Below are 25,141 nucleotides of genomic sequence, written 5' to 3' on the forward strand. Positions count from 1 at the left end.
AAATTAAGACGCCCACAAAGGATTCAGTCAAACAGACACTTTTATTTAGGCTCAAATACAGTATAAGGCACAGAAGGATGACATAGAAATGCTATGCCACAGGCTGTCCTCCCCATCCCTCAACCAAAAACTTCCTGCATCCCAGCCCTTCTGTTAAAAAAAAGGGGGTGGCTCTCCCCAAATCCATGCTAGCCACCCCCACCCTCTTCTCAAAAGGAGTTCCCCAATGAATCTCCCCGGACCCGCAAAACAGACATCGTTCAACATTCAGAGTAAAAGTGTGTCAGGTCTGGGGGCTAATTTTTGGGCCCCCACCCACCCGTCAGGACCATCCGCCGGCTCTCCCCCTGACCAACAATTAAAGAGGAAAGAAAAAAAAGAAAAGTGACCAGATCACCATTTGTCGCTCTGGAGAATAGAGGCAAGGGAAAGGTGAGATTTTTAGAAGGTGTGTGTTTGGGAGGCCTAGAAATCATTCCAAAGTTGATTTTCCATTTTGGGATGCTCCCAGATTTGGGAATTCATTAGTTTTGCCTCTCGTCCAAAGTTTACTGCAAGGAGCTTGGGAGGGGGATCAAAATGGTTTCAGGGACACATGATTCTCTCCCCACCCCAAAGATTTGGACATGGGTTCAAAATAAGATCCAATCTTGCTTTATCCCATCCCATTTATATTGTCTTGAAGACAGGTCTCCATCTTGTTTTATCACCTCTCATAGAATCATAGACTAACTGAATTGGAAGGGACCTTTCATGCCATTGAGCCCAACCCCCTGCTCCCCTTAGGGGGGAGACAGCCCCCAACCCACAAACATACATTCCCTGTTCCTCCATTGACATATGCAATCTCTTAGACACTATGAAACCTCTCCCTGGCACGGATGTCTCCGTATGTTATTCCTGATTTGCAGGAGGTCTTCAGTCCATCTGTGTTCTCGGGAAGGGAGGCAGACCAGGCCACGGACCCAACACACATCAGAGGCGGGAGGGCGACCCTCCGGCCACCACCACCGTCTCCCCTGTAATGTAGTCAGCATCAGAGGAACAAAGGAAGGAGACAATGCCAGCGCAGTCAGACGGCTCTCCAATCCTGAAGGAGAAGAAAAAGACCACCGTCTAGTGAAGGGCAGAGTAAAGGGGATCGTGCCTACAGGACTCACTGGCTTTGTTTGTGCAAATCAGAGAAATGGGATGGTAGATCATCTTGGCTTACTATTGAACCCGCTGTGTGCTTGCGTGCACAACCCTTTCGCTTTTCTTTAGCTCCTCCCCATCTTGCCCCCCGATTCCCAGACTGCGGGGCCAGGAAGAAATTGCAAAAGGAGATGAGGGACGTGAGATTTTTTTTTTTTCGTAAGGGGAGGAAAAAAAAATCTTTACTCGCTGTAACAAAGTTTTGCACTACGAGGCTCTGACTAGAGATTGGAGGATGGGAAAGGAGAGGCAATGGAAGCACAAGGACAGAAATAAACATGGAATAAGCTTTGTGTGTTGTCCAGCCTCACTATCTTGCCGCCGACAATCTTTTGCAAACACGGATTGAGAAACAGGGTTTGTTCCTGGCCGTTTCTTGAGGTCGGCGCTCAGAAAGAAAGAATTGCTTCCAAGATATGTGGCTTAAATCAGGGAGATCAAGGTAGTGAGAAAATATCAACACATCTCTCCAACGCTGGCCGCATTGCATTGGCTGCCCATCTGTTTCCGTGTCAACTTCAAAGTTTTAATGCTTACTTATAAGGCCCTAAACGGTTTAGGACCTCGATATTTGGCGGAATGCCTCCTCCCACAAAGATCTACCTGGATCACCCGCGCGAGTCAGGAGGTGAGGCTGAGGAGCCTGACGCCGAGAGAGGCCCAGAAGGAGAAGACATGAAACCGGGCCTTCTCGGCGGTGGCTCCTCGCCTCTGGAACAATCTCCTTCCGCCAATTTGCGTGGCCCCCACGCTGGGCACCTTTAAAACCCAATTAAAAACATGGCTGTTTATTCAGGCCTTCCCTCCAGCCAACTCTTGATTTTTCTTACTTTTCCTTTTTATTTTTACTGCTGTTCTTGTTTGATTATTATGTATTTGTCTATGTTTTATTATTTGATTTTATATTTGGAAGCCGCCTAGAGTGGTCCGGTGGGCCAGATAGGCGGGGTATAAATTAAATAAATAAATAAATAAATAAATTACTGGAGTTATCAGCTTATTGGGCTATACAGAGGCATATATTTTTTAAAAATTTAAACACACTTGGGGTCTGACTGCCGATTCATACATGCAGCTTCTGACATACTACAGTCACCTCTGAGTTTGCCTGTAACCTGTGTCTGGCCCACAGGCCCCTAGCTACCAACGATTGGTTTGCTGGAAAGATTGGATAATTGCTAAGCTTACCTGTGTATCCGCATGGACTCCATCAATTTATCACCTGTCGCTTTGTCCTGCCACAGCTGAAAAGGTAAGAGTTTGTGCCTGTTTTATTTACAAAAGAGTTATTACCCTGTATTTCTTTCCATAACAAGCCTCTTCTAAAGGCAGCCAACATTCCCAATTAAAAAACAGATGCAGACGCACGAAGAAAGCATTAAACTTCTGAGACCTACACTATTTTGGGAACATAATATCTTCTCCTACATCAGCATACTGATCCATGAGGTCTCCTCCACCCTTATTGTGTCTGGAGAGATGGACCTCTGTTTCTTGGCACACAACTGTTGAGTTCGTTATTGGGAACAAACACCAATATCTTTCAGAAGTCTGAGATCTTCCGAGCTTTTAAATTAGGATGCATTTAAAATTCCAATCCCAACAGAGATGAATCTTCCAAATAGGACAAAGTGTTCACATTCTGCAAGCATTAGTTTTTTTTTATTTCAAGTTTCGGAATCTTCAGCCAGTTGACTACTGCAAATCAGTGGGACATGTGAATCATGATTTGTCCCCAAAAACGTCTCTCAGAATGGAACCTGAACACTTTATTTTATTTTATTTTATTTTAGCTGCTACAAGTGCTGTCGCTATAGGACTGAATTATCATTGCAGTCTTTGTGATAATGTTGCTGCCGAGAAATGTATTTGAAAACGGAAGAGCAAGATAAAAAGGTTTCATTTAAAAAAACAAAAAACCTCCAACTTGAAAACAAAACAAAAACACAGAGGAACAATATTTTTAGTAAAGTAAAAGGAAATCCAAGTTTTAAAAACAAAACAGCACAGCAACAGCAAAACTAAAAACAGTCAAATGGTACATATAATGATCAATATAAATGATCAGAAATGATGCAGTTAATGGAATAAAGATTTAAGAAGAAGGTGGCCGAGTGAGAATAAGGAAGGTGTGGAATGGATATTCTGAGGCAGGGAGTTCCAAAGGTCATGTGATATTTAGGTAAAGGCAGGAGGCCCCAAACAGCCTTCCCACATGAGTCTCAAATTGGAAAAAACTCTTCTACTGCCCATCACCCCTTCTCCTCTGCTGGTACTCACCACTGAGCTGAACTTGGTGCGGATCAAGCCGGGTGCGAGGCAGTTGACACGGATGTTCCTGGCGGTCAGTTCCAAGGCCAGGTTGCGGGTGAGGCCCAGAAGGGCTGTCTTGCTGACGTTGTAAGGACCCAAAGCCTAGTGGGATAAAAGACCTTCAGCCTTCTTCCATCTGTGTCCCTCTAGATGTGTTGAATTACAACTTCCACCATCCGGTGGACTGCAACTCCCAGTAACATCCCAACCCCACCTTCTGGGGCAGCAATATCCATCACTCCAGCCGGGGGGTGCCAGACACGGTCATATGCCACATCTGGACAGCCTCAGGCCAAGGAAGGCAGGCTTAGATCCAAGTGGATGTTTAAAGATAGCCCTCGGTCACAGGGACCACCAAAAACTCACACGGACCACAGATGCCACCCTGTCTGTGCTCGAATCCCATCTCCACCCAGTTTCTGCTATTGCTAAAATCGGATGCCACTACAGTATTTCCCTTCTTAACTTCCAGTCCCAACTGCCTCCAAAATGTCATGGCAATTTCAGAGGCGGCGACTGTGTCCCCAATAGACGTGCTGCCTGCGGAGTTCAGGGAGATGTCGTCTAAAAAAAGTACCATATTTTTCGCTCCATAAGACGCACCTTTCCATAAGATGCATCAATTTTTAAGGAGAAGAAAACAGGAAAATATAATCTGTTTTCTTCGCTCTATAAGACTCACAGACTTTCCACCCCCCTGCTTTGTGGGAAAAAAGTGTGTCTTATGGTGCGAAAAATAAGGTAACTTTTCCAAGCTGTCCTCTGCCATAGGTAAGGACCGTCCCTACACCAATCTGCAGTGAAGACATCCAAAGCCATCCACGCCTGCAGCCGCCTGACCACTACATGCTGCGGCAAGAAATTCCACAAATATTAATTATCCATAATCTGAAGGCCATCTTTTCACCTCTCCTGATATTACTAACAACTCCTTCACCTGGATAAACCCCAGGTTCTAATTCTACAAAAGACTGACTCCTATCCTCCAGGAATTAAGAATCTTTGGCTCTTATGTTTTGGCCCACAACACCCACAGACCCATCAACCATGGCCAACAGCAGTTGTGAGATTGGTTTCTCTAAAACATCTTGGTGGACCAAGGGTCCTCATCTTTGCTCCATCCGACACATCCCCTAAACTAGGCACCATTTAATAAGCCTCCCCTTCCCAAGTTGACTCAAGTTCAAATCCATCCTCAACCATGAAAACTCAACAGTGGGTGGCAATAGAAAACCAGTCACCGAACACCTCACATATCTTGAGTACTCTATTAGGGTTGCTGCAACTTGGAAGTGACTTGAATCATGACAGCGAGGTTATAGCAAAGTTACTAAGGATGTTCCAGCTTCTAAAAGAGAAACACAGGATCGGTGATGGATGTCGTGAGTTCTGCCAAAGAAGGTCTGGAATCTGAGGGGTTAATTACAGCTGAGGAAAATGCTGGGCAATCAGAATCGCAGGCAGCTGAATCACCACCAGATTCTCCTCCCCCAGTAGCCAGAGTGAGGGATAAGCTTCGGCAAAGACTCATGACACGAAGGTCTGAGGTTAGCATGAATGCTTCCCATAGGAACATCAGGTCGACCAGCCCTGAGTTTTAGCAGGATGAATGGTTTAGATGACTGCTACTGCTATAAAATCTGCACCCAGAGGCTTGCAAGCTTGTGGAAGTAACAAGTCCATTCTCTGGCTCTTGTCCATGTTCCTGCTATCTTGAACCTTGCTTACTTGATCCTTGGACTCTGACTTCTGACTAAGGTTTGTGTTTTGGCTTTGGCAATTTGGCATCTGCTTTGTATCCCCCAGACTTCTGACTTTGGACTGACTTATTGGACTTTCACCTGCTGTATCCCCTGGAAATGTGACAACGGAGGAGTCCGTGGGTGACTTACCGGAAAGGGGGAATATGCAGCGACGGAGGAGACAATAACTATGGAACCACCTCTGTAATGGTAGTGGGGAAGAGAAAAAGAGAGAGAGAGAATTCTTATTGCGTCCCTCAATTTCTCTCTGTCCTCTGCCGCAGACGACTAAGAGGAGACATGAGAAAAGAAGACTGAGGGAAGATAGGATACCACTTTTCAAATGCTTGAAAGGTAGTCCTACAGAGAACAAGGCAGGATCTGTTCTTGATCATCCCAGATTGCAGGATGTGTCCCTCAAGCTATAGGAAGCCAGATGGAAAAACTTCTTAGCTGTTAGGGCAGCATGACAACGGAACCCATGACCTCAGGAGGAGATGGTGAGCACTCCAACACTGGAGGCATTCAAGAGAAAATTGGACAACCCTCTGTCGGATCTGCTTTGAGTTCAATTCCTGCCTTAAGCAGGGGATTGGCCTTGACGGCCTTATAAGCCCCTTCCAACTCAGTAATTCTAGGGTTCTATTATATTTTCATATTTTTCATTCCATCCATGTTATTACTGGGAATTACTGCACCAGAGTCACAGGTTAAAATCTGTATTAGGCTAGGTGAAGAGACCACCCCAGCAATGAGAGCAGAGAGAGAAATCATGTGATCTTAGAATGTAACTGAGGTGATGGAAAGGGTCATTGGCAAAAGTTTAGGTCAGGGGTGGGCCGCATATGGCTTCTGGACCATTTCTGTTTGCACAGCTCCTGGAGGCTTCTCCACTATTAAAAAGATATAAGTTATTTTGCCCCCTCCCAAAATGAAAATTGACTGTGCCTCTTTGCTCCACAAAAGGGTGGCGTTGCAGATTAAACCGCAGAAGCCTCTGTGCTGCAAAGTCAGAAGCCCAGCCGTCGAAAGATCGAATCCACGCAACGGAGTGAGCTCCTGTCACTTGTCCCAGCTCCTGCCAACCTAGCAGTTCGAAAGCATGTAAAAATGCGAGTGGATAAATAGGTACCACCTCAGTGGGAAGGTCACGGCATTCTGTGTCTAGTCTCGCTGGCCATGTGACCACGGAAACTCTTTGGACAAATGCTGGCTCTATGGTTTGGAAACGGGGATATGCACCGCCCCCTAGAGTTGGACATGACTGGACTAAATGTCAAGCGGAACCTTTACCTTTACCCATGCTCCACAATTAGCAAATCTCTTTTATTACAAGGTGAAGGATCCTGGCCTTTCCTGAAGGGATTTTACATTGCAAGGAAACGCCTAATCACTTCTGGTTTGGCAAAAATCATTTTTATCTAGCTGCCTAGAGTGGTCGTAATTGACCAGATAGGCGGGATATAAATAAAATACATAAATAAAAATAAATTTTAAAAAAGAGATTTTTTGGATGAGGAAGTGGCCCACAGCTATTCTATGGAGGAGGTTTAGAAAGTTATCTGGAGCTGGCTGGTCAATCTTGGAGATCCAATTGAGATCCCCTAAGCCTGTTCTGTGTTGAAGAACCACCCTCCAACCAAACAAGTCCTGGGTTCTAGATACTGCTCAGTCACAAAGGTCACAAAGTGCCCTCAAGCTGGTCTACATCCCTTGCCCTAAGCAGCCTCATTGGGCTGTTGTAAGGCTAAACAGGCCCACCCCAGCTCCCCACAGCCCCATTTCCTGGGTCCGAAAGAGACCTGTTGTCTCTTAATTGGTCACAATCACGATGAGGGCTAGAAACCTGGATGCAGATGATTTTGGTCATTACAATTCAGGAAGCCTAAGTTTAAGAGAGATGGGAGGGGACGTCTGTCAATGCATTGAAACGCATTGAAACCCCTTCAATGCGTATCAGAAACAAGACAAGATAAGGAAAAAAGGAACGGCAAGGTTACCCCACAGAGATAATCAGAATATGGACAGGCATTTTCCCAAAGCTACAAAATGTCCCCATGCACCGGGAGGCCCCTTGTTTCACTTACCCCCTCTTCTCCATATGAGGGACCACCTTGTTAACTAGTAAGGCGGTCGCCTTTATGTTGACATCCAGAATCTAAAATTTAAAAAAAAGAGGTGGGGAGAAATGGGTTTCAGAATTGGTCACTTGTCTTAGAGCACTTTTCATCTCCCGACCCCCTTCACCTCAGTCTCCAAAAGGAAGAACCGCCTCGGTTGAGCTGGCTCTCCAACTGGCCCAGGACAATATGGGGGGGGGCAGCCACTCTTCAGGGGCCTCCACCCCATAAGTCAGTTGTGCTTGTTTACATATTTGGAAAGACAAAACACTCGGCCACCACCCATTTCTGGGAAAGGGAGTCCAACCGTCACCAACTTTTCTGCACCTGCTCCCCCAACTGGCTCAAAACCAGGTACGGAAAGAGAGGCAACCCCTTAGCCACTGATTTCCACGCAGAAGATCCCAGGCCGAATGGCTGATAATGGCACTGAAAAGAACCAGTTTCCTGTGGTACCTGGAAGACTAGCCTATTTATCATAACTTAAAATTTTCATGGACTTCCGTCTTCATCAGATGCATAAGAAAACTACAACCTGAATAACAGACATCCATGCTGGGTTCTGGGTCCTGCATAGCGACTCCAGTTGATTTCCAGTGCCTTGTGCCTAATAGTGAGTTGGTCAGTACAGTGGTGCCTCGCATAACGAGTGCACCGTTTAACGATGAATCCGCATAGCAATCTATTTTTTGTGATCGCTAATGCAATTGCATTGCGATGTTTAGATAGGGCAAACATCGCATTGCAATGATCGGTAAGCTTTTCACTTACCGATCTTCGCATTGCGATATTTTTAGAACAGCTGATCGGCGGTTCCAAAATGGCCACCGCATCAACAAAATGGCAGCTGCAAGCATTTTCGCGTGCTGCCCTCGCTTATCGAGGCGGTGAAAATGGCGGCGCTATGGAGGATCTTCAGATAATGGTGAGTTTTCGCCCCATAGGAACGCATTAAACGAGGTTTAATGCGTTCCTATGGGGTTTTCCCCCCGCATAGCGATGTTTCCGGATAACGACAATTAATCCGGAACGGATTAACGTCGCTATATGGTGCACCACTGTATCTCTGGCTCAGCACGTGTCCTGTTCCGGACTCAAATTCAAAGTCTGTTCTCTTGATGGCAATCTTTTTGTCTCAGCCGTTGGCCCAAAGCCTCCTACCTTATCCCATACTTCTTCTGTGACATCAAGGAGGCTGCCCATAAAGGGGTTCACAGCTGCGTTCGATACCAAGATATCGATTCCTCCGTGGCGTTCCAGGGCCTAAAGAAAGAGGCCAAGATCCGAACCATCAGCAAATCTTTCTCTTTCTAGACCCACCCACCCCCAAAACCAACAGCAACCAAAGGGATCAACATGAAGGAAAATCTTCACTGGGTGTAATTGCTCTGCTTTACCCAGTTGTGAAACCACAGGACAGTTGCTTGTGTGACAAAACCAGGATTGGATACCAGCCTGGCACTCAATTCTGAAAGTCTGCCATCACTAACAGGCATGATTCTAGTGCAAAGGTCTTGAGGAACACAGAAACTAAGCCCTATGAAGAAAGACCGAAAGAATTGGGCATGTTTAGTCTTGGAAAAAGAAGACTGAAGGGATCTTGAGTCATGGCAACCAGATTTGTTTCTTATTAGGCTGAAATGTTTCGCTACTCATCCAAGTAGCTTCTTCAGTGAGGGAGAGATATAATCATCAGTCCATTGTGTAGGACATGTCATCATGGGCTCAAGTGACAAGAAGCCAGATTTAAGCTGAATATCAGGAAAAAACTTCTTAACTGTTAGAACAGTACAACAACAGAACCAGTTACCTCGGGGAGGTGGTGGGCGCTCCAACACCGGAGGCCTTCAGGAGAAAACTGGACCACCCTCTGCCAGATCTACTTTGATTTGGATTCCTGCCTTGAGCAGGAGGTTGGACTGGATGGCCTTGTAGGCCCCTTCCAACTCCATGATTCTAGGATTCTCTGATCTTACAGAATATGTAATATATTTTTTTGGTAAAAAGTGCTTGTTTGTTAACATCAGCAAATTCTTCTACGAGGTCCGCTGATCTGTGGTTTTGGACTGCAGCTCTGAAAATTTCCTAGGAAGCACAACTGCCTGGAGAATTCTGGGCGGTGTAGTCCGAACACTCAAATCTGTAAACTTCGAATTCAAAGTAAGGCTTCCAGGCTCTCGGCTCTCTCCTCTTTACAAGTGCTTCAGTTACTCAAGAGGTAGATTTAACATCTAGCTGCCCTGAAAGGATCCGTAGGAGTTGAAAAACAGGTATAGTGAAATATCTCCCGATGGAGGCCTGTTGGAACGAGGAGATAACGCCCCACCCGAAATCCCGCACCCGTGAGAAGCACAGGACTATAACTCCCAAAGCATCCAACCCTCACCGCATCAATGAGGCGCTGCCTGTCTTCCGCTTTCCCCACGTGGCACACCAACCCCGACACGCTAAGGTTCTCCTTCTGTAATTCGTCCACCGCTCGGTCCACGTTTGCCGGTTTTCGGCTGCTTATGACCACGTGGGCCCCATCTTGAGCCATGCGGCGGGCAATCGCGAAGCCAATTCTGGCGAGAAACAAGGGGAGGGGTGACAATGCGGAATATTCTAAGAAAAAAAGATATATAAATTTTATTTATATAAAATATTTTTCTCTCACCTTTCTTCTGAAAAAGATCCCGAGGCGGCTAAAGAAAGCCCTACTGCCAGAGAACAAGGATGGTTAATATTTAATTGCTTTTAATGATTTACTTGTATTTTAATTAGCCTATAGTTTGTCTTTCAATGTTTAACTTAATAGGTTTTTAATTCTGTTCTTTTTTTATACTGCGAACTACCTTGGTTTCCCTTCTCGGGAGAAAGGCGGCCTATAAATAAAGTAAGCAAATATGTAAACGGTGAAACTGCAGCCCTCCAGATGTTGCCAGACCTCCCGTCTCCAGATGCAAAACATCCTGCTTTTAAAAAACGGAGCGGATAATGATAATAATTAAAGTAATAATAATACCAGCTATTTCCACAGCACTGTAAAAACCACGGGAACCCAAGCTTCCACTCCAAGGTTATCATAACGATACTAACCTACAACCCAAGACAAAGAAGAAGAAGGGAGCTGAATAAAATAAAGTAAATGCTATATGTATTTATCACAGTTAGAATCTGGCGATGGTGGGGAGGAGGAGACCAAAGTGCCATGCTGGCTGTGGCATTCTGGGAAATGGAGTCCAAATGCATGCACACCCACCCACACCCACTTGTACCTTGGGACTACAAACCCCTGCATTCCTCACCATGGTCGAGGTTGGCTGAGGCTGCTGGGGCTTGTAGTCTAATAACATCTGGAGGGCTGTAGTTTGTTCACCCACATGTTAGACTTTGTAATAGCAGGTCAGAGAGCTTTTTTAAAAAAACGGAATGGTTTTTACGAGACGGCAGATGGCCTCAGATAGCTTTCTCGGGGAACAGTTGCAAAGGTAAGGAGCGTTTGTGGCATGACCTGAGGATAAAAGGATACTTCCAAATGCCCGACAGGGGTGGAATTAAATGAGGGAAGGGGAAATCCCCCAAAAGGGTAGAAAGATGGGCTAGAACAGGTCAAAATCATTTATTTTTCAGTCGTATTTATCTAATTTATCCTTAAGGGGACACCTATGGTTCTCTTCTTCCCTACTTTATCCCCGGAATAATCCCCCCAGTAAAGCTGAGGGAGAAAGCCAGTGGCTCTACATCGTCCACTGGTTGAGTTCGGACCAACACCCGGATCGCTCCGTTCCCAGTCTTAACACCCTAACAATGAAGCCATGCAGTCGCTGAAACAACAGACAGTTTGAATGCTAAGAAGAAAAACACAGAGATGGGAATATAACAACAGATGAGTACACGAGAAGGTGATAAATGGTGAAAGATCACCAGGAAATGAACCAATGAGTTTTTGCAAAAAAGATAGAGAAGAAAAATGCAATTTTCTAGGAGACATAATTATTCTCCTCCTTGCTAATTTAATTTAATTTTTCATGTCCGCTGATGATTCTAAGGAAGCCATTTTAGCTTTCTAAAAGTTAAATCATAACCCAAAGCGGCCATCCTTCCGGGGCCCTTATTACAATTCGAAAAGAAGGAGTGCCTTATAAATACACCCTTAAAACCCCAAGTATGTTTATCCCTTAAAGTACAAAGCTAAGCTGAACGTTCAAGAACATATAAAGCCTTTAAATCTGATCCTTTAAGAACGTTTCTAAAATCCGAACTTCTGTCTGAAACTCGAGGGCTCCCAACTTAGCAGCAAACAGACAGAAGAATCGCGGGAGAACAAGCAGCAAGAATGATCTCTTGTCTCCCCAAATCTTATCCTGCGGGAATTAATATGAGCTGGGGATGAGCCTTGAAACCTCTTTTTTTTCCACCTGGGAAATGTTACATGACAGCACTGATGTTACCTGTCTGTCATGGGTTTGGAGGGAAAGTTCCATCCTATGGGGAGTGGAAGGCGGGACATCAGGAGGAGGGGCTGTACTGTATAAATATGTGATGCCTGTGTGGTGAAGAGTAGATGCTGAGACAAACTGTGAGACACTGGGTTGTGACGAAGCAGCAGCTGGGAAGAAGAAGCTGTTGTGGGAGTCTGTGTGTCTGACAGGGTACTACTGTGGGTCAGAGTACCACCCTGATAGGTTCAGGGGTCTGTTGGTTAGCCAGAACTGATGGGTTCAGGGTCTGTGCTTTAAGTTAAAGGTTCTAGGTGAACCAAACTGTATGCTTGTGTGTGTGAGAATAAGCCACGTTACTTTATTTTATTCACCTGATTGCTTATTTTTCCCTGTGTGTATTTAAAATAAACTTTATTCTTTTTGTTGTTTAAAAATCCATCCCTGGTCTGTGTGACTTATTATAGGGAATGGTTGGTGGCAGCTTAGTAACTGTGTGATAGATCCCAGTAGGTCTGGGTTTGTCACATTGATTGGTGGCAGCGGTGGGATACGACTGGTCCAGTTGTCCAGCGGTCCAGCAAAGCCTTGGCAAGTGTGCCCAGAGCAAGGGGGATCTAGTCAGGGACAGTCTGAGGCGCGTAGGTAATCTTCTAGGTGTACCTCACGGGGAGGTGCGCTAGTAGAAGAACGTGCCAACTGGGGAGACTTAGATTAAGGTGCTCTGAGGCAGCCTAGTTTTGGCGGGAAAACGCTGAGGCAAAACTGCGTAGCAACAGCGAGCTAGCTTGCCAGCTGAGAGGCCCAGCAGAGGGGGGTAGGCTCTGACTCGATACTGTTGCAAGTAGTGCTGAAGAACAGCAGCAGTCTCTAGGGAGAGCTGGTTCTGAGGCAAGAAGGAAAAAAAGTGGTCGTTTTATTTTGAGGCTTGACTTTTTAAAGCAGCCTGTTCTGAGGGGGGGTATGCCCTTGACTCGAAGCCAAGTAGCAGACATGAGTGAAGTGAAAGACCCCCAGATTGACCAAGGTTCTGAGGATGAATTTGGCTCAGTGCAAGGTGACAGCACAGGAGAGCAGAACCCAGAACTTAGAAAATTGATCCTAGCCCAACAGCATGAACTGAGGGTGAGGGAAATGGAGGAAAGATTAGAGAGAGAGAAAATGGCATTTGAATTAGAGCGAGAGAGAGAGAGAATGGAGAGGGAAGAAAGAATGGAGAGAGAGAAAATTGCTCTGGAAAAAGAAAGGATGGCGTATGAGTTAAGAAAACTGGAAATGATGAACCAGAACAATAATAATAATAGGGATTCTGAGGGAGGCCAACTGTCTAAGGCTGACCTGAAGAAATTCCCTGTGTACCACAAGGGAGATTGTCCTGAGGTGTTCTTTTCCTTAGTGGAAAGAGCGTTTGTGGACTTCTCAGTGAGGGAAACTGAGAAGATGACCATCATGCGGTCTTTAATCAGTGGTAGCCTGGCTGAGGTTTATGCCGAGATGCCTGAGGAATTGATGAAAGATTTTGCAGAGTTTAAAAAACTGGTGTTTGCAAGACATGGGATAAATGCAGAGCAGCTGAGACAAAGATTCAGGTCCCTTACCAAGAAGCCAGAACAGACTTTTACCCAAGTGGGGGCCCAATTGGTGAGGCTGCTTGAGAAATGGCTATCGCAGGAGGGAATAGAGACCTATGAGCAGCTTAAAGACTTGATAGCCCTGGAACAGTTCTATTCAGTCCTGCAGGGGGAATTGAAATTCCAGGTGAGGGAAAGGAAACCGAAATCTGTGGCAGCAGCCGCAGAGATCGCAGATTTTATCTCCCAAATAAGAAAGCCCTTGGGTGAGGGGAAATCTGTAGGTAAACCCAAAGAAACCTACAGCAAGTACTCTCAGGGACCAGGGAAAAGCCAGCAAGGGGGAGGGGCCCATGGTGAAGGGAAGCCCTCAGACATGAAACCAAGACCTCAGATTTTGGAGGGAAAACCAAAACAAGATGAGAGAGAATCAAAATACGCCAGAAAATGTTATTTCTGTCAGGGAAAGGGTCATCTAATCTCAGAGTGTCAGAAATTAAAGCAGCTAAAAGGAATGGTGCCTCAGAATGCTAGTGGGACCAAGCCAAAAGCTGTGTTCTGTGTCCAGAAGGAGCAAAGCTCATTGTCACAGAGGGAGCCTGTTGCCATGACTACTCAGTCTGGAACAGCTACCTCTGCTGATCAGGCTGAGGAAAATGGTCCTCTTATGGAGGTAAAGCGCTGCTTGCTGATAAAAACAGATTCTCAGTTGTTTGAGACAGCCGGGGTGGACGTAGGAATACTTGACCGTCAGTATAGGGGGCTGCGGGACACTTGTTCCCAAGTAACCCTATGCCATCCAGATATCATCCCTAGGGAGTTTATAATCCCAAATGAGAGCATAAAGGTAGCAGGGATTGAGGGGCAGATAATCTCTCTGCCAGTAGCAGAGGTACCTGTCAACTTTCAAGGCTGGAGGGGAGATTGGCGGATAGCGATTTCATCGACTCTGCCAGCAGCCGTGCTCGTGGGAAATGACCTGGCTGAACATGTGAAACGGGTGCTAGTGATTACACGCTCACAAGCCACCACAGGGACAGTTCAGGGGGGTAATGATGAGCCAGAGACGGAAGCAGGTGGGGGAAGTTCAGAAGCTGTGGTGGAAACCTTAACCACAGACAGCAGATTTGGACAGGAGCAAAAGGCAGACGCCACTCTCCAAAAGTGTTTTGAACAGGTGACTGACGCCCAGCTAACACCTGAAACCCCAGTGGGATTTCTGGAGGAAAAGGGGATTTTATATAGAGAGACCCTGAGGAATACCTCAAAAGGGGGAGATGGGATCAGGAGTCAGCTAGTGGTACCTGAAAAGTATCGCCCCATGATCTTACAAAGGGGTCACTCTGACATGTTTGCTGCACACTTAGGAGTGAACAAAACACAGCAGAGAATCACACAGAATTTCTACTGGCCTGACATAGGGAAGCAGATCAGGGAGTTCTGTAAACAATGTGATGTGTGTCAAAGGCAGGGGAATAACCGCGACAGGACCAAAGCAAAGTTGTGCCCTTTGCCTGTGGTTGACACTCCGTTCAAATGCATAGGGGTGGATATTGTGGGACCTTTGCCCAAGGCCACAAAGAGGGGGAATAGGTTCATTCTAACAATTGTGGACCATGCCACAAGGTATCCTGAAGCCATACCCTTGACAAACATCGAAACTAACACAGTGGCCGATGCTTTGGTGGGGTACATGTCCAGGATGGGATTTGCCTCAGAGATAATCACAGATTTGGGCACATCGTTCACGTCAAAGCTCATGAAACGCTTATGGCAAATCTGTGGAATTAAGCTCAGGGAAGCCACTGCCTATCATCCTGAAAGTGATGGGGTAACTGAGAAGTTCAATGGGACTCTAATGCGCATGATTAGGGCTTTCTTGGCAGAGAATCCAAACAATTGGGACCAGAAGCTGCAATCCCTTTTGGTTGCTTATCGATCAGTGCCACAAGCCAGTACCGGGTTCAGTCCGTTTGAACTTTTATTTGGGAAAGGGGTGAAGGGGCCCCTTGATTTGATCGAGCAGGGTTGGGGGCAGATCGCCCAGGGTGACCCACAAGACGTTGTGACTTACATAGACACCTTGATGAATGACCTAAGGAGAAACCTAGAGCTAGCAGCAGAGACCCTGCCAGCTCAAAAGGTCAGAAAGAAAGCTTGGGATGACCAGGAAGGCAGGGAGAGGCGCTTTAACCCAGGGGAGGAAGTGCTTTGGCCTAGGCTCTGCAGAGAGAGCAAACTGCAGCTGGGTATCCCAGAAAGAAAATACTTGGGTCACATGGTAGGGGGAGGAATGATAAAACCCCTGGAGGCCAAAATAGAAGCTGTTCGTGATTGGCCTAGACCCAACACCAAGAAAAAAGTCAAATCATTTCTTGGGTTGGTGGGCTACTACAGAAAGTTCATCCCGAGGTTTAGTGAGATTGCGGCTCCGCTGACCGATCTGACGAGGAAGAAGGCTGATGACCGCATCCCGTGGACCAGCGACTGTGAGGCGGCGTTCCAGAGGTTGAAGGAGGCGTTAATCAACTATCCTGTCCTGCGTGCTCCAGACTTCGACCGGGAGTTCATCATCTACACCGATGCGTCTAACAGCGGGGTAGGAGCAGTTCTGTGCCAAGAGGATGAGAATGGTGACCAGCATCCAGTGTCCTACCTGAGTAGGAAACTTCAAAAAGGTGAGAGACATTTGGCAACCGTGGAGAAGGAGTGTTTGGCCATAGTCTACGCGATCCAGAAGGCCAAGCCTTACATCTGGGGAAGACATTTTATTCTGTGTACTGACCATTCACCATTGCAATGGTTAAAGACAATGAAAACCCACAATAGCAAACTTATGAGGTGGGCTTTGAACTTACAGGACTATGACTTTGAAGTGAAGGTGGTCAGAGGGTCAGTGAACTGTGTTGCTGACGCCTTATCAAGAAGACCTGAAGAATGAAGACGGCGAAAGAACATGGACTATATGTATATAATGAAAACAAAAAGTTAAAATGTACCTGGTTTTAAATTGGTTTGTATTAATAAAGGTAAATTGGTGTAATGTATATGGTAAATGTTTAAATGCCTATTTGAAATGTTTAACTTAGAATGTAAGTAAGTATAATATGGTAGGTATAATTGGTGTTGTGTGTTTTATACAGGTTGTTTTTTGGGAAAAAGCACCTTAGCTTTCCCCCTACAAAACAACTTATAAAGAGGGGAGGTGTTACATGACAGCACTGATGTTACCTGTCTGTCATGGGTTTGGAGGGAAAGTTCCATCCTATGGGGAGTGGAAGGCGGGACATCAGGAGGAGGGGCTGTACTGTATAAATATGTGATGCCTGTGTGGTGAAGAGTAGATGCTGAGACAAACTGTGAGACACTGGGTTGTGACGAAGCAGCAGCTGGGAAGAAGAAGCTGTTGTGGGAGTCTGTGTGTCTGACAGGGTACTACTGTGGGTCAGAGTACCACCCTGATAGGTTCAGGGGTCTGTTGGTTAGCCAGAACTGATGGGTTCAGGGTCTGTGCTTTAAGTTAAAGGTTCTAGGTGAACCAAACTGTATGCTTGTGTGTGTGAGAATAAGCCACGTTACTTTATTTTATTCACCTGATTGCTTATTTTTCCCTGTGTGTATTTAAAATAAACTTTATTCTTTTTGTTGTTTAAAAATCCATCCCTGGTCTGTGTGACTTATTATAGGGAATGGTTGGTGGCAGCTTAGTAACTGTGTGATAGATCCCAGTAGGTCTGGGTTTGTCACAGGAAATCCATCCTTTCGAAAGAAAAAAACAAGAGATGCTCGCAGGTGAGTGTCAAAGCGCTGGTCCCTCTTTGGGGGCCAAAATTTCAGAAAATGATCCCGTTGGACTCCATGCCACAGCATCTCTTGCCCCGCCACCGCCATGTGGGGCATCATGGGCCTTGTAGTCCCAAAGTATCACTTCCCCTACCCCCAAACCAGTGCTGACATGCGCTGGATTATGGAGAAAGCCAGAGAGTTCCAGAAAAACATCTACTTCTGCTTCACTGACTACAAAAAAGCCTTTGTGTGGACCACAGCAAACTATGGCAAGTCCTTAAAGAAATGGGAGTGCCTGACCACCTTATCTGTCTCCTGAGAAATCTATATGTGGGACAGGAAGCAACAGTTAGAACTAGAAATGGAACAACTGATTGGTTCAAAATTGGGAAAGGAGTATGACAAGGCTATATATTGTCTCCCTCCTTATTTAACTTATATGCAGAATATATCATGTGAAAGGCTAGACTGGATGAATCCCAAACTGGAATTAAGATTGCCAGAAGAAATATCAACAACCTCAGATATGCAGATGATACCACTCTGATGGCGGAAAGTGAGGAGGAATTAAAGAACCTCTTAATGAGGGTGAAAGTGGATAGGGCAAAAAATGGTCTGAAGCTCAACATCAAAAAAAACTAAGATCATGGCCACTTGTCCCATCACGTCCTGGCAAATAGAAGGGGAAGATATGGAGGCAGTGAAAGATTTTACCTTCTTGGGCTCCATGATCACTGCAGATGGTGACAGCAGCCACGAAATTGAAATATGCCTGCTTCTTGGGAGGAAAGCGGTGACAAACCTAGACAGCATCTTAAAAAGCAGAGACATCACCTTGCCAACAAAAGTCCGAATAGTCAAAGCTATGGTTTTTCCTGTAGCAATGAATGGAAGTGAGAGCTGGACCATAAAGAAGGGTGACTGCCAAAGAATTGATGCTTTTGAATTGTGGTGCTGGAGGAGACCCTTGAGAGTCCCCTGGACTGCAAGGAGAACAAACCTATCAGTTCTAAAGGAAATCAACCCTGAGTGCTCACTGGAAGGACAGATCCTGAAGCTGAGGCTCCAGTACTTTGGCCATCTCATGAGAAGAGAAGAGAAGAGTCACTGGAAAAGCCCGATGTTGGGAAAGTGTGAAGGCAAGAGGAGAGAAGGACAACAGGGGACGAGGTGGTTGGACAGGATCACCGAAGCTACCAAACTGAATTTGGTACTAAACTCCGGGAGGCAGTGGAAGACAGGAGGGCCTGGCGTGCTCTGGTCCATGGGGGTCACGAAGAGTCGGACACGACTAAACAACAACACACACACACCCAAACTCTGCTTGCAGCCAGGTGTCTCTGGACGTAGCCCCCAGGAGATCGGGTCCCCCCCTCCCCAGTCCCTCCCTGGGGGGGGGGGGAGAAGGGCCACTCACCCCTCGGTGGAGGCCGTGACCAGGGCCACCTTGTCGGCCAGCTTCCCTCGCGGGAGGGCGCCGGCGGCGCTGCTCATCCTGACGAGACGCTGGCTGGCTGACCCGGGTCGTGAGAAGGCGGCGAAGGTCCGAAACATTCTCCTCCTCCTCGCGGGTGTCCTCTGGACTCTGCCCTGGGCGGGATCCCGGAGAGCCTGCAAGTCACGGATCGATGCTTGCAAAACCGACACCCGCTTGGCCAAGCCCAGCCCCGGAGGCCTCTGATTCCCCCCCTTTTGCACCCTTTGCACCCACCAAACCACCCCCAATGGACTCCAGACGACTCCTTTTCGGCCCCCTGCCCGGTTCTTCCATTGCAAACCCGCACCGAACTTGGGGAAGCAACTTTGGGGGGCGGACTACAACCCCCATAATCCTCCAGCCGGAGGGAAGGCAGAGGCAGGGCAGTGCCACAGCTTCGGAATGGGGGGAGAGGGAGAGAAGTGCCCTCTGGGGTGGATGCTGGGACTTGTAGTCCTACCACCAGAAGTAACTTTTTCCAAGTCCCGCCTGTGCAATGCTTTGCAATCCCGCTTTCCTTGTTCTGTTTTTTTCCAGTGACTCCTGCAACCCCCCCCCCCGCGCCTCCCTCTTTGCTTTTGCTGCCGGATCGCTCCCCAACCCCCCCCCCCAAAAAAGAAAAACACACAACCCAAAGTCTCACCTTGAAGCAGCCCGTGAGATCCGAAAAGCCAGGAAGTTTGCAGGGGGTTAATTCCTGGGGAAAATAAATGGGGCCGCGGCCGCCCTCTAGTGGACGAAGCCCGACAAGGCGGGCCTGGACGCCGCGAGAAGCGCAACCTCACTGCAAGCGGTAAACCTCCCCCCCCCCCGCTCCGGAGGTTGACCGGCGCGTCCCTGAATGAGTCCCTGCTCAAATCGGAAGAGCGACTTTCTGGCCTGTGACAAACTTCCAAGCCAGCTCTGTGCCCTTTTCTAACAGCAAGGGAAGAGGATGGACATGCCCTGTCTTATTGGGTTCCCCAGGTCTTCTCGAACTACGATTCCCAGCAGCCTTCACCACTAGCTGCGCTGACCAGGGTTTCTGGGAGGTGTCGTCCAAGGACCTTTGGGGATCTGAGCTTGGGAGCCACGGCCATATCCCAAAATAGGGAAAGAAATTGAATGTTTTACGTCCTTACAGGATTTAGAAGATACAAATGCGACTGGGTTCCCCCCCCCCTTGAGGGGAAGGGTCGTTTGTCAGAGGGGAAGAGAAAATTCAGCCGCGCTTGAAGGGAAAAGAAAAAGGGGTGTGGGAGATGGGGAGAACGATCCCCCGCAAAAGATTCCGTCGAACAGACGTCGGTGTTCGGCTCAAAAATAAGACACGGAGAAATGACGGCGGAAACATGGTGCCACAGGCTGTCGGAAAAATCCTCCACCCTAGCCCTTCTTTGAAAAAACAAGTCCCTCCCCAATTCAATGCTAGCAGCCCCCACTGTCTCCCAAAAAATGGAGTCCCCGAAACACCTTCGTTCTCCCGCAGGCTGAGGCAGGGATGTTGACAAGCCTCGGCGTCCGAGTCTGAGACTTGTCTCCCAAATCCCAAGTCTGCCTCTTTGGTATCAAGTCCCAAGTCCCTATTAAAAACACACTTTTTTTGAGGCTTAAACCTTTAGAAGGTGCAGGGAGGCCCTAGAACTTAAAGGCGCTTCGCCATTCTAGAAGGTTTTTGGATCTGGGAATTCACCACTTTCCCCCAGATTTTAAGTGCAAAGGGGTTGGGAGGAGACAAGAACACCAAGATGGTTTGGGGAGGTGGACGACACACACACACGTAGGATTCCCTCCACCCCTCTGTAGGATTTCGAGGTTTCAAACTGTTCCCCATTTTGAGGAGACGTGTTACTGAGTCTCTTCAAACAGCCCTGGAATATCTATCTATCTATCATCTTTGGCTAAAATCCCGTTACTCAGCCTAGTAAGCCACAACTAGAGTAGACCCAATGAATCAAGGGAAATCACAGAGGAGTTTAACTCACAACATTCCTACTGTTTTTAGTTGCAACGTCTTCTGTTAAGCCACAGAATTTCAGCCCTTCTGTGTACGGGGAGTCACCTTGTTATGCAGCCTTCAACATCTGTGTTTTTATACACATGTAGAGGGGATGAGATTCTGCTCCTTAATATGCACGCTCTTGTGTAAATCCAGTTGCATTAATCACTAGCTAAGAAGTTGTCCCCTACATTTTTTGACACTGACCAAGAAATGAGTTTAACCAGAAATACAGGCCTAGCTTCTTATGCAGTCGTAATTCTCCTTAGCGATTTGTGCTGCTTGACATAAACTGGTGGGTCCATAAAAAGGTCCAATCCCCTTTATCTCATCCCATTTTATATCTTCTTGAAGGCAGGTCTCCATCCTGTTTTATGGCTGCTCCTTATGGGGAAGCCAGCCCCCACCCTATAACCCCACATATCTTCTTGCATAATTGACATATATAATCTCTTGGGCATGTGTTCTGTGCTGTCGAGTCGGAACTGACCGACACTGACCCTAATACGGCTTTTGAGGTAAGTGAGATATTTAAGGGCTTTTTTTCTCCATTTCTCCTCCCCCAGTGAGTTCCCTTGGCCAAGCGAGACACGTTTAGCCCTAAGAAAAGAAGACTGAGGGGAGATCGGATAGCACTTTTCTAATACAGTGGAGCCGCGCTAGACAGTTACCCCGCATGACAGTTCTTTGGCTAGACATTGACTTTTTGCGATCGCTATAGCGATTCGCAAAACAGTGATTCTTATGGGGGAATTTCGCTGGACAATGTTTGGTCCCTGCCTCGGAAACCGATTTTCGTTAGACGATTTTGACAGCTCCCTCCGCATTTGCAAAACAGGTATTTTCGGGACCTAAGCTTCGCAAGACAGCTATTTAAACAGCTGATCAGCAGTTCGCAAAGCGGCTTTCCTATGGCCGATCTTCACTAGACAATGACAATTCTTCCCCATTGGAACGCATTAAATAGGTTTCAATGCATTCCAATAGGGAAATGCTTTTTGCTAGACAATGATTTCGCTAAACAGTGATTTCAGTGGAACGGATTATCATTGTCTAGCAAGGCACCACTGTACTTGAAAGGCTGTCCTACCGAGGAGGGGCAGGATCGGTTCTCCATCATCCCAGAATGCAGGACACGCAACCGTGGGCTCAAGCGACAGGAAGCCAGATTAGAGCTGAATATCAGGAAAAACTTCTTAACTTTTAGAGCAGGATGACAATGGAAGCAATGACGCTGGGTGGTGGTGAGCACTCCTGCTCTGGAACCATTCAAGAGAAAATTGGACATTCATGTGCCACTAAACACGTTAGACAGATTCCTCTTGGTAACTCTGGCATGCACTGGCTCCATGGAATGCGTGCCTCATGTTTACCCCATTGGTATCCAGACACTGTCCCATTACAGCAGAGGGCTTTCCACTTGCATAAGGGATGTGTGGGTTCTCCCTTGCAGAAGTAGTGGGGAAAGAGGAAGTACCTGCAGAACAGACCACTCTGCTTGTGGTTCTGATTTCTTCAAACATTGCAAAAAGAAGTCCCTTTTTCGCAATATCTTCAGCTGCTAAGTCTGGCCAGAGGTAACGTCTTTGTCTGCTGGTGGAAGAACAACAGGGAGGAGGCCAGCCTAAATTCCAGTGGAAGCGGGTTCCGCAGGCTTAGGAGCAGCAACTGAAAAGGAACACACATAGATTGAAGGTGCGGCACAAGAAGGGAACACCGAGATGGTGTTTGTATCACTTCTGAGAGGGCAAAAATGGAATCCCTGGAGTGTACTTATTGTACACAGTTGCAGCAGATGAAGACCACTTTAACAACCATGTCCTCCTCTTACAGAACTCCTGGGATTTGTAGTCTGGCGAGGTGCTTCAAATTGCCTGCTAGAGAGGTCTAGTTTCCTCCCCTAAAGGACAGCGGAGAATTTTCGGCGCCCTCTTGAATTACGAAGCCTAAGATTCTTAAGGAGGGAATCAGACCCCTTAAAGTGGTATCAATCTGCTCCCACCATATCCTGACGTAATTCTACAATTCAGGTCTCCATTCATCGACCCCAGATGTCATTAAAGTGAGGAACTCTGGCATACTGAACAGACCCTATGCCACTGAACTCCGGCCCCCAACCAGTCTCGGCCTGATCCTGACCAGGGAACTCATCAGCCTTGGACCATCCTCCTCCAGAGTCCCGCCTCCTCCTCTGGACTCTGCCCTGGACCCAGGAGCGCCTGCAAGTCACGGATCAATTATTGCTTAAACGAGAACCTTGCACAAATCCAGCCCTGACTGGTCCTGAGTCTCCTTTTGCACCCTTTCCCCAAGGGCTCCCGACAACTCCTCTTCCACCCCGGCCTTGTTCTTCCTTGCAAAACCGCACAGAACAGAAAAGTAAGCATCATCATCATCTTAGAATGGGGCAGAGCTGGAAGGGACCTATGGATCATGGAGTCCAGCCCCTGTCAAAGAGGGGGGGGAAATCGAACTCCCAACCTCTGGCAAACCACTCAGCTATAGGGCAGTTCAAACTCTGGGCCCATCATCCTCTAGCTGGCCAGCATACCCCTGACTAGAGGGAGATGTTCTGCAGTGCCACAGCATGGGGGAAACTGCCTTCTGGCATGGATTCCGGGAGATGTTGTTCAAAAAAAAATGGAACTTTTCTAAGTCCCGGTTTTGCAATGCATCACAGAGTCTCAGGTTGGTGGGAAGCATAAACAGGAAGCAAACTTTAAGAACCAGGGTGGATGAGAGGAAAAAAAGAGGGGACACGGCTGCCTTCTAGCGGACGAGGCCACACAATGCGAGTCACTTGCAACTCCATGGAGGCAATGAGAAGTTAGTTCTGAACCAGGCGAGACTGAAACGGTAACTAAGGAGGTTGGGTGTTGTGCTTCTTTGTGAGTCCCTGCTCGAGCCATGTTGTCCCCTCGGAAACGGGAAGGTCGGCACATCCGACCAAGCTGTTGCTGGCGGTCTCCTCCTGGGATCAAGGGTGAAGGCGATTTTGGGCTGCTATGTGTGAATGTGAGAACTGGACACTAAAGAAGGCTGACCGCTGAAGAATGGATGCTTTTGGATTGTGGTGCTGGAGGAGACATTTGAGAGTTCCCTGGACTGCAAGGAGAACAAACCTATCCGTTCTGAAGGAAATCAACCCTGAGTGCTCCCTGGAAGGACAAATCCTGAAGCTGAGGCTCCAATATTTTGGCCATCTCATGAGAAAAGAAGACTCCCTGGAAAAGACCCTGATGTTGGGAAAGAGTGAAGGCAAGAGGAGAAGGGGACGACAAAGGATGAGATGGCTGGACAGTGTCTGTGAAGCAACCAACATGAATTTGACACAACTCCAGGAGGCAGTGGAAGACAGGAGGGCCTGGCGTGCTTTGCTCCATGGGGTCACAAAGAGTCGGACATGACTAAACAACTAAACAACAAAAATTAAGCACTGAGAGGTCTTAAATTAACCTGATGTGAAGGAGCCTCAGAGAGGTAGGATTACCCCAGCTCTCTCACACACTCACTTATTCACACACACACACACACACACACACACACACACACACACACACACACACACACACACACACACACACACACACACACACACACACACACACACACAGAGCCGTTGAGCAGTCGGTTCTTCTCAAATCTTGTGAATTCGGATCCCCCTGTCAACTCGTTCGCCGTTTTTCCTAATGTCCGGGAGCTGCTTTCTGTACATCTCTCCGTCCGAAAAGCCATGTCGACACACAAACGATGGCACTGAGAGAGAGAGAGGGAGCCCGGTGCCAGGTGGAAATGTTGTGTGGCAGCCAAGGGGTGCGAACCAGGAGAAAGGAAGCAGGAGTTAAGGAGAAAAGGCTAATCAGGAGACCGGCAAATCAGGGGACGAGCCAAAGTCAGGGCTGAAGAGACCTACCAGGAGGGAGGAGGGAGGAGGGAGGAAAAAGCCCTGTGTGGGGAATGAAAGTAAATCCAAGATGGAGGATCAAGTCATGACAAAATGGCAGACAGGGGTAGGATTAAGAAGAAGCCAGGAGTCTGGGACGAAAGGGAAAGGAGGAGTTAAGGAGCAAAGGGCACACCAGGGAGCAGAACTGAGCCCCAAGCCAACCCTCAAGGGTGCTCTCGGTGGGGATACAGGAGCAGTTCTTTTCTGTGGCTGCTCCCAGACTCTGGAACTCCCTCCCACTGGAGGCCAGCCTGGCCCCATCTTTGCTCTCCTCCCGCAAGCAGGCAAAACACCTTTCTCTTCAGGCAGGCTTTCCCTGAGTGACCAGCTTTCTAAGAGAGAGAGAGAGCTTTTAAAAATTGGACGGTTTGGGGTTTTTGTTGTTTTTAAATCCGTTTTTGTCATGCTTTGACCTAACATGATCTATCGATTTATCCATCTGTCCGTCAACAGAGAAAGATAGAGATAGAGAGAGATTGTTTGTTTAATTAGGTTTAAATGATGGAACAATTTACCCTTCTTTAGCTTTTAGTATTGTGAGGGGAGGGTTTAACAAGGAGGATAAGGTAAAAAATATTTTAAATAAATAAATA

The 25,141-nt window shown here is 47.2% G+C and overlaps 1 protein-coding gene across 3 annotated transcripts; it reads right to left on the bottom strand.

Annotated features, from left to right (window-relative positions):
• Positions 1 to 22: 22 nt before the first annotated feature.
• On the bottom strand, positions 23 to 19,392 carry LOC110087810 (dehydrogenase/reductase SDR family member 4). 3 transcript variants are annotated; one of them, XM_020809725.3, is made up of 9 exons: positions 19,268 to 19,392; positions 18,565 to 18,758; positions 9,756 to 9,933; positions 8,531 to 8,632; positions 7,337 to 7,407; positions 5,400 to 5,451; positions 3,475 to 3,609; positions 2,383 to 2,438; positions 23 to 1,090 (listed from the first exon to the last, which is right to left on the bottom strand). In XM_020809725.3, exons 2-9 carry the CDS (start codon positions 18,699 to 18,701, stop codon positions 976 to 978), a joined length of 846 nt encoding a protein of 281 aa, XP_020665384.3. In that variant the 5' UTR covers positions 18,702 to 18,758; positions 19,268 to 19,392; the 3' UTR covers positions 23 to 975. The 3 variants fall into 3 exon arrangements, with proteins under 3 accessions (XP_020665384.3, XP_078234465.1, XP_072833165.2); XM_078378339.1 differs by lacking the exon at positions 19,268 to 19,392 and adding an exon at positions 19,085 to 19,165; XM_072977064.2 differs by lacking the exon at positions 19,268 to 19,392 and adding an exon at positions 18,859 to 18,933.
• Positions 19,393 to 25,141: the final 5,749 nt, after the last annotated feature.

Source organism: Pogona vitticeps, chromosome 6, assembly GCF_051106095.1.
Source record: "Pogona vitticeps strain Pit_001003342236 chromosome 6, PviZW2.1, whole genome shotgun sequence".
NCBI classification, from domain to species: Eukaryota; Metazoa; Chordata; class Lepidosauria; order Squamata; family Agamidae; genus Pogona; species Pogona vitticeps.